This window comes from Elephantulus edwardii, unplaced genomic scaffold (assembly GCF_000299155.1).
Source record: "Elephantulus edwardii isolate Elephantulus edwardi_28Jun2011 unplaced genomic scaffold, EleEdw1.0 scaffold00067, whole genome shotgun sequence".
Taxonomy (NCBI): Eukaryota; Metazoa; Chordata; class Mammalia; order Macroscelidea; family Macroscelididae; genus Elephantulus; species Elephantulus edwardii.
In genome coordinates this window covers 742,367-752,255 of record NW_006399817.1, presented here as the reverse complement: position 1 = coordinate 752,255, position 9,889 = coordinate 742,367, and the positions used below count along the sequence as shown (strand labels likewise).

Sequence of the window (9,889 nt, the reverse complement as noted above, 5' to 3'; positions counted from 1 at the left end):
AATCTTTGCTTCCAAGTATTAACCTTGTTTCACCCTTTCCAGGACAGACATGCTTGTTTTCTTGGCATTTCATGACAAGTTCAATACTCCTCTCCATCACCACAACTCAACGATGTCAATTCTTTTTCTGTCACCCTTATTCACTGTTCAGCTCTCATTTGCACAGCAAGCAATTAAGTTATGATCTGTATCAAGTGCACCATAATCTCTAGACTGACATTGTCGTTCTTTAGCACTTTAAAGAGTTTCTGACAGAAGGCTTTTCTTAAGAAACACATCTTTTGATTTTCCTGATTTCTAGTCCTATGAGTGTTGATTGTGGGCCTATGTAAGGTGAAATTATTGACAAAGTCAATCTCTTCTCTATCATGAGTATAGCAGATATAGAAAATATAGTTCGACATCCTCATTTCTAAAGAGCATCCTGACTGTACCTATCATTTTCAGTACCAAAAACAGATGTAAAAGTATTCTTAAATAAATGAAACTATTTTTTATAACTTACTATTTTTATTGCTCTAACCAATAGTATTTTACTAAATGCAGAGTATCTTTGAAAGTTTCGTATTCCATCATGTCAAGTTTATGTAAGGATTATGTAAGTTAGAATTAAAACTTCACACTTATAATTGCAAAGTGAGTGCATAGAGTTAGCCTTCCTCCCCACCTACTTTGATCTTGTCATACATACAGAATATATTTCCTTCTTAAACACGATTTACCATAGAGCACAGACTTTGACACTTCTCAGCTGCAAAGATGAGTAATCAAACAGTAACCTACACAGAATTGAATCTGACAAAGTTCCCCAAAAGCCAGAAAACCAAAATTAAGGATGCTAATTGCTCCATTTCAACTACTGAACAGGAAATAACTTATGTGGAATTAAACCTTCATAATGTGTCTCAGGATCTTCAAAATAACAACAGGAATCTCTACTGCAGAGGTAAAGCATGTCATTAATTCTTAATATAACTGCATTTTAAAAGTGTTATTTTAGTATTGAAGTGTGAGGGAAAAGTGAAAATAAGATTTGGAGCAAGAAGAGCCAGGTTAATGAAATGTGCTCATGAGTTTTCATTTTTAAGAATAGAAACTTAAATATGGATACTATTGTGTATTATGAAATTAGAAGATTCATTCAATTCAAGATTTGTAGAAATTGTTGCTTTTTGATGAAAAATTTATTGGCTATTATTTTATTAAAAATGCAATTATATTTATGAGAGGAAAATTAGAACAGAGAATGTGGGTTCAATCCCTCTATTTGTACATGAATTATTTTGTACCTTTGTGTCCTTCTGAATATTAAAATATTCTTAATATTAAACATACATATGTTTTCTCAGTGATTCTACTTTTCTCTTTACATATTTCTCATCATCTCCAGAGAAGCTTATTGCTGGAGTCCTAGGAATCATCTGCATTGCCCTGATGGCCAGTATAATAACCAGTACAGTTATGTTTAATATTCCTTGTAAGTTTTTGAATGTTTTTTAGGGAATATTCTCTTTAAGAATTTTTTAAAGCCCATATGTATTTAATAACTTTAAGGTCCTGTGTTTTTATATTTATACATGCATTTGTTTTATGTACTTTTCAATGTACTTTAAATTTGTCAATAAAAGGCATGACATGACATCAATGTGGACTAACTGTGGAAAAGTTTTATGAAACTTTTAAAGATATAAATAGCTGAATTTTCTTTTTTGTTGTTTTTAATTATCAATGTATATAAGTATTGTATATGCATATTTGTATATTTATTACATCTTAAAGATTTGCACTGAGAAACCAAACCCAAGGGCAATACTTTTTCATTGTTGAAGACAACATAAAATATTGTAAGGAGTGGTCAATTGTGTCTATTAGGTTATTAAAATTCTTTCCCCAAAACTTTATCATTAATTTTTATTGGTAAAATAGTTTAAGTATGCATTTTTTTTCTTATGTTGAATTACACATCAAATGCAAAACTAGAAAACAACAACAACTATTAGGAGTTATTATAGAGCTCATTACCTCAGTACTAATTATTTCCATTTTATAGCTAAAGAAACACTGAAACCAAATTATTTAGGAACAATAAGAATCAAAAAATGTATGCAATAATTTTTAAAGTTCTAATACAATAAAATTATCCTATGTTTCAATTTTTCCTTGTGAAGAAGGAATAGTAATAGGATATTTTTGAGAAGCCTTCTGAATACAATGATAAATTCCAAAAGTAGACATTCTATGATGGAATCTTTCATGTTCAAAAATTTTAAAAATTAATCTTCCTTTAATATCATAATTTTGCAATTGACTCAAATGTCCTGTTCTTATCTTCTATTTTGTTACATCTACTTACTGTGGGTTCAGAATTTACTGGACAGTATGTAACAACAGTAGTACAATATGAAAAACAAATGGTTTTAATATTATAACAAATTAATGTTTATTGATTTTCAGAACATGTTTTGCTTAAAGTTTGGTTTGCTTCTTTTAAATATTTCATGTTGTATATATACTTATATTTATGATATTTTATATGTCTTTATCTAATGTGCTTATGTGTATGTATCAGTTAGTTCTTATGTCACAATGCAAACTGTTTCTTGATATATAACTAATAATATTTTTCAGGTTATCCTTGTTTTCGTTGTCCTGATGATTGGTTTCCCTATTCCAACAATTGCTATTACTTTAGTATTGAAAAAAAAACCTGGGATGAGAGTCGGATTTCTTGTGCTTCTAAAAATTCAAATCTATTTCATATAGATAACGAAGAAGAGTTGGTAAGATTTAAATTATATGACATTTCAGAAGACATATTATTCCAATAGAAATGCATATAAAATATATTTGTTTCAGTAATACCAATTATTTGGAAGGAAGAGTGGCAGCCACTTCTGTAATAGCTTGCCTCCAGAAACCCTATGAACCTGGAGAGAGGAAGAAAGGCACCCAAGCATTGAGGACTCTCCTTCATAGGGTCGCTATGAGTAGCCTGCAACTCGACGGCACTTAACAACAACAACAATACAAATTATATCAAACAACTACACTGCCGTAATATTTGTTTCTTATTGCATTAAAGGACAAAGATTTGTCTATTTTGGAAACACAAAGGACACTCTATAGCAGTCAAAATCACAAATCAAAGTAGGAAGAGTTAAATCAGAATTCAATGTTCCCTCAGAACTAATGTCCAAGTTCTATTAATATACAGTTCAGTTTCCAGTTCTAAGATAACCTTGAACACATCTGAAAGGCAGGTTGGAAAAATTAGAAAGTATTTGGAAAACAGAAATACTAAATTAGGGGAGCTCTGGTGGCCTAGTGGCAAGAAACTGCAACTACAATCCCAGAGGTGCACGGTTCGAATCCACCAGATGCTCTGCCGGGGAAGGAGGGGCAATCTCCTCCTGTACCAGTCAGATCTGGTTTGATGGTACACGCACCCAAAAATAATAACATAAAAAAAAATAAAAAAAATAAAAAAAGAAATACTAAATTATGACTCATATGAGTATTGTAGAGGATACAGTTCACTCAGCATAATGCTCTCCAGTCCCTCCCAAGTTAAGTAATAATTTCTAAATCATTGTTCCTGCATGCTGTATATTATTCCATTGTATGAATGTACCATAATTTCTCAATCTATTCAATTGTGGTTGGCTTTCTGGGCTGTTTCCATGTTCTTGTGAGGGTGAATAATGCTGCTATGAGCATTGGTATATTTGTTTGTGCCTCAGTTCTCATTTTCTCAGGGTATATTTAAAGCAGTGGAATAGCTGGGTGATATGAAATTTCTGTGTTCAGCCTTTTGAGGAATCATCAAACTGCCTTCCAAAATGGTTGTACCATTTTATAAGGTGTGGATTCTATTTCAGCTTTCTGCAGGTGGAAGTCCAGTTCTGCCAGCACCATTTGTTGATGAGGTTGTAGTTTCCCCATTAAATAGCTTTCATTTCCTTGTCGAATATCAGTTGACTGTAGATAGCTGGGTCTATTTCTGGGTTCTCAATTCTGTTCCATTGGTTTATGTGTTTATTATTGTACCAGTACCATACTGTTTTGGTTACTATTGCTGTGTAATAACTTTTGAGGTCAGGAAATGCAATGCCTCACACCTCATTTTTGTTTCTCTGAAGCATTTTGTTTATTCGAGGTCTCTTGTCTCTCCAAATAAATTTGACAATTTTCCTTTCAATCTCCTTGAAAAATGAATTTGGTATCTGAATTGGGATAGTGTTGAGCATGTACATTTCTTTTGGTAGGATTGTCATTTTCATGATATTGAGTCTTCCTATCCATGAACAAGGCACATTTTTCCATTTCTTTATGCCTTTTATTGTGTGTTACAGAAATGCACTGTAGTTTTCTTTGTATAGGGTTTTTGTATCTCTAGTTAGACTCACTCCCATGTATTTCAACATGTGGCTGCTATTGTATATGGTATTACTTTCTTGATTTCCTTCTGTGAGTACTCTTTGTTACTGTAGAGGTATCCTACTGATTTTTGCACCCTACTAAATTGCTAAATTGGCCTACTAACTCTAACAGTTTGTTGGGTTTTTTTTTTTGTTGTTTATTTGTTTTTTTGTTGTTAAGTCTTTGGGGTTTTCTGTGTATCATCTCACATCATCTGCATATAGTGAAAGCTTAACCATCTCATGGTGATCTGGGTGCCTTTTATTTCCTTCTCTTATCCTATTGCCTTAGCAAGCACTTCCAATACAATATTGAATGGAAGTGGTGACATTGGGAATCCTTGCCTGGTCCCTGTTTGTGGGGGAAAAATGCTTTTAGTCTTTCTCCATTGAAAATAGTGTTGCTTCTTGGTTTTGAATGTATATTTTTCACTATGTTGAGGGAATTCCCTTCTATTCTAATTTGCTGAGTGTCAGGAAAGAGTGTTGGATTTTGTCAAATTTCTTTTTTTCATCAACTGCTAAGATCATACGGTTCTTGTTATTTACTTTTTAATATAGTGAATTATGTTGACTTTTTCTTATGTTGAACCATCCTTTCATACGTGTTATGAATCCCACTTGGTCATGGTGATTTTTTGTCGTTGTTTTGGATTCTATTGGCTAGGATATTGTTAATTATTTTTGCATCTATGTTCATGAGAGACATTGGTCTGTAGTTTTCTTTCTTGGTAATATAAAGATATTACCAAGATATTGCCTGTTTTTGATATTAGGGTCATGCTTGCTCCATAGAATGCTCTGGACGTATTCTTTCTTTTTCAGTATTTTGAAATAATTAAGTAGAATTAATGCAAAATTCTATCTGCATGTTTGGTAGAATTCAGCTGTGAAGCCATCTGGCCCAGGACTTTTCTTATGATTACCCAAGCTGTGTCCCAGAGGTTTTGGTAAATTGTATTTTCATTATCATTTGTTTCAAGGAATTTTTTTTATTTCATTCTTTATTTCTTTTATAACCTAATCCTGTTCTAGCAGAGAGTTGTTTAGTTTCCACATGATGGTTTTGTAAACTTTACTCTCCTGTGGTTAGTTCCTACTTTTATGGCATTGTGGTCTGAGAGGATACTTTGTATTATTTCAGTGTTTTTTAATTTTTCCAGGCTTTGTTTGTGTTCAAATATGTGATCGATTCTGTAGACTGTACCTTGTGTACTTGAGTGAAAATGAATTGAGTTTTAATTGGGTCTAGTACCCTGAATATATCCATAAGGTCGAGTTGACTGACTGTATAGTTCAGGGCTTCTGCATCTTTAAGTTTCTTATGAGTTGGTCTTTCCTTTAGTGATAGTGGTGTGTTGGAAACTCCTACCACTATTGTAGTGCTGTCTATTCGTCTCTTCAATTGTTTTATGAAGTTTACAGGTCTATCATTTGATGTATAAATGTTGACTAAGGTTATGTCTTCTTGATCTCTTGTGTCTTTAATCAGTATATAATGCCCTTCCTTAACTTTGATGATGGTTTTTATTCTGAAGTGTATTTTATTATAGATTAATATTGCTACTCGTGCATTTTTGAGGTTGCCATTTGCTTGGTATATCTTTCCCCTCAGGCTTTAATTTTTTGTCTCTTTTTCTCTTATTTTTTTTAAAATGTGTCTCTTGTAGGTAACATATTGATAAACTTTGTTGGTTTTTTTTATCCATTCTGCTACTTTTTTCTCTTAATTGCTGTATTCAGCCCATTCACATTAAATATGATTATTGTCTGGCCAGGTTTTATTTTTGCCTTTTTGTCATGTTTCTTTTTCTGTTGTTCTGGTTACTATAGTTCATGCATTTTCCTTTTTAGTCTTCATGTGCTTGACTTTACTTAAAATTTTTTTGGAGTTTTGGTCATTTTTTTCATAAAATCCTTTAGTCTCTTCTTTTCTGCAAAGAATCTAATGTCCCCTTCATATCTGATGGGGAGTTTTTCTGGGAATAGGATTGTTGGCTGGCAATTGTTTTCTTTCAACTTTTTGCTTATGGAATCCCATTGCCTTCTAGCTCTGTTGAGAAATAAGAACTTAATCTAATTGTTTCCCCTTTGTAGGTAACTCTTTGTTTTTCTCAGACTATTTTTAGAATTCTATCCTTATTTTTTAATTTGGAAAGTTTGATTATAATATATCTTGATGTTTTTATTCTGGAGGTTGGTCTATTAGGTGCTCCCTGTGCTTCTCAAATGTGGATTTTGCTCTTTTTTCAAAAGTATGGTTTGTTTTCTTCTAGTAGTTCTTCCACAATCTTCTCAGTGATTTCCATGTCACTCTCCTGTTCTGGAATTTCAGTCATACATGTTATTCCTTTTGATATCATCCCACATGATTCTAATGTTTTCTTCATTTTCTTTACATCTCATCTCTGATTTTTCTTCTAGTATATTTCTGGTGAGGCTCTTCTCTTTCAGCTCACTGACCCTCTCCATTTCTTCATTTCTACTTTGTTTGTCCTACCAGTGGGTGGGTCAACTGTGCCATTTCAGTCTTAATATTCTGGATTGCATTTTCATGCTTTTCTATTATTATCAGTACTGTGTTGTTGTACCCTCTCTGTCTTGGGGTGATTTTTTTTTAAGTTCATGTATCTCTTCATCTATCCTATCAATTCTTTCTTCCATCTTTTGCATTTTCCTCCATGGCTGTTCTAGTTGTTCTTCTTTCACATATTTCTTCTGGACTATTGTCTCTGAGGTGTTTGCTCTCTTATTCACTTCCATTGTTTCTTCCCACATTTACATATTTTCTGTAGTTGATCAAATAACTTTACATCAACACATTTCTTCTGGTTCTTTCTATCTGGGGTATTCATTGGGTTTGCTTTTTAGAAGGGTTATTCTGTTTTTATCATGATGGCTGAGGTAGATTGCTGCGTTCTTGACATTATATGAGTATTTTATTAGTATATATAAGGCTGTTGTAACTATAAAATTACCCAGTGTATGGCATTGTTTTGTGAAGCACCTATATATTTGTGTTCCCTTCTTGGTCCGTTAAGGGCCTGACAGAAGTTCTCCCCCCCTTCAAAAAGAATATCTTAGTGATAAAGCAGGAAACCTGTTGTTCCCTTCTGGAAGTTGCTCCTTGCCTGCCTCAACGTGTACTGGTCCTCCCTGCTACTTGAGCTTAAAGGTGTCCCACATGGTCAAGCTAGACAGCAGTTTTTCATCAAAAGCACCTTGATGATAAAACAGGTAGCCTGTTGTTCTTTTCTGGAAGTGGCTCCTCTCCCCCCTCAAGATATCCTGGTCCTCCCTGCTGCTTCAGCTTACGGGATCCTGAGTGATCAAGATAGACAGCAGTTTCCCTCCCAGCCTCAAAGTATCTAGTTAATCCACTGAGACAGATCCATGGTGGTGGCGATGGCTGGTGAAGTCATGCAGCAGCGGCTACATTTTAATTTCTTATTAAACAATGTCTTCATATTTTTCAGGGAAATAGATGACTTGTTTGTTCGGTTGTTTTGGTTTTTTTTCCCGACTAAGTGGACATTCTCATTGTTCTTATTCCAATTAGCCTGTTGCTGTAGAAAAATTCACTTTTGAAAATTGACCACTTGGGCTTTCTTCTGGGATGCTACTGGGTGGATTCAAACCTCCAATTGTTTTGTTAGCAGCTACACCTGTTAAACATTGGCACTAGCCAGAAATTACTATATCTAGGTACTTGTGGGGTATTTTTGCTTGCCTTTGTAACAGATTATTCAAACACTATAAATTTAAACAGAAATCTTATGGGCCTTGTTGTAATATGTTTTCATTCATTATGCTGGGTACACACTTCCTTCAATATGAGTCATTTCTTCATTTTAAAATCTTACTGATAAGATATATACCAAACATTGTTCAATTCAGTAAATATTATTTGGAAAACTCATGAGGAATAATTTTATTTTAAATATTAATATTTCTGTCCTTTCCATTATTTTTTTTTCATTCTGATGTCCATCATTATTTTTTCACACATTTTGAAGAATTTTCTTAGTATTAGTAAGAAAGCTTTTGCGTGATAAATTCTTATACATCTGGAAGTGTAATTCTTTTTCCTCCATACTAAATCTATTAATTCACTAGATATTTAATTCAATCAATCTATCTCTCACAGCTGTTACTTACGGTAATGTATGTGTTGTCCTTCACTATGTCTTTAAATGGAAGCTTCTATTAACAAAAAAATTTGTGAAAGGTAGAGTATTGAATATATCATGTACCTCCAAAAGAACAAAAAGTCTTTCTTGGAGAAGGTGAAATAAAATTCTCACATACTTTGCGTGCATGGCTAGGATAGGATAGTCCTTGGAGAAGAAAATCATGCTTGGAACGGTGGAGGGACAGCTCAGGAGAGGAAGACCCTTGATGAGATGGATAGACACAACAAATGAGGTAATGGGGTTAGCTCTGGATACAGCAGAATTCAGTGCTATTGTAGATAGGGTTGCTATGATTTACAGGCAAGTTGATGGCCCATAATAGCAACAAAAGGAGTAATTTAAGAATAGTTTGAGGTCACAAAACAAAAATTTTTACCTCTGAAGTTTATATCCGCAGTGACAATATTCTCTACAAAATCAAACTATGATAGATAAACATACTTTATTGAAGAGGTGTATATGGAGTTCTATTTAAATATTTAATGAACTAATTTTTTTTAAAAGTCTTAAATGATATACATTTTTAAGTATTACTACAAAAATTACTGAGTGCTACTATTGAAATCATTATTTATATAACAAACCTTTGTGGCTATTTATGATAATATAAAGTGTGACTTTCAGTGTTATGGAATGAAAGAAAAGAATACAAACATTTTTAAAGGAGTAAAATCTTTATAATTACTGTAAAAATGGAATTTTTATCTTTCTTTTTCTGATAGAAGTTTATAAGATTTTTATCACCTAATTCATGGATTGGACTTTCTCGTCAACATCATAATCATCCATGGCATTGGATTAATGGTACATACTACAACAAAAAGTAAGTTGTCTTAAATCATGTTCTTTCAATGAAGAAAAAAACAAAAAATATTAGATAAGAATGATGGATAGATATACCTAAATGGAATTACAGAAATGCAGAAAACAATACAAACTAATGACATGGAGTGTTAATAGAAATATTGATTATTAAATATGCCAAAGTTCAATTATGGAAATGTAAAATATATAAATTAAAAATATGGACTCACACAAATATTAGTGAAGAATAGAGTACTCACTGGTCATAATAATTATGATTAATATTTTATGAGGTATGCTTTCCATTTTTTAACTTTATTCTTTATTACTGAATGAAAAATGTTATTGTTTCATAGATCACTGCAATATTATGATTTTTTGCATTTTTTCCTTATAGAATAGAAGATCCAGGAAATAATGCATATAACTGTGTTGTATTGTTAGAGGGAAGTCTTCAATCAGATTATTGTGAAT

At 32.6% G+C, this 9,889-nt stretch overlaps 1 protein-coding gene across 1 annotated transcript in view; it reads left to right on the top strand.

Annotated features, from left to right (window-relative positions):
* The first annotated feature begins 759 nt into the window (after positions 1-759).
* The window catches only part of LOC102874581 (NKG2-A/NKG2-B type II integral membrane protein-like), a 34,064-nt gene continuing 24,934 nt past the window's right edge, over positions 760-9,889 (top strand). Inside the window, exons 1-4 of the mRNA XM_006888455.1 lie at positions 760-946; positions 1,373-1,477; positions 2,629-2,780; positions 9,334-9,434. Coding sequence (XP_006888517.1) covers positions 760-946; positions 1,373-1,477; positions 2,629-2,780; positions 9,334-9,434 — 545 coding nt within the window. The remainder of the gene's footprint in view (positions 947-1,372; positions 1,478-2,628; positions 2,781-9,333; positions 9,435-9,889) is intronic.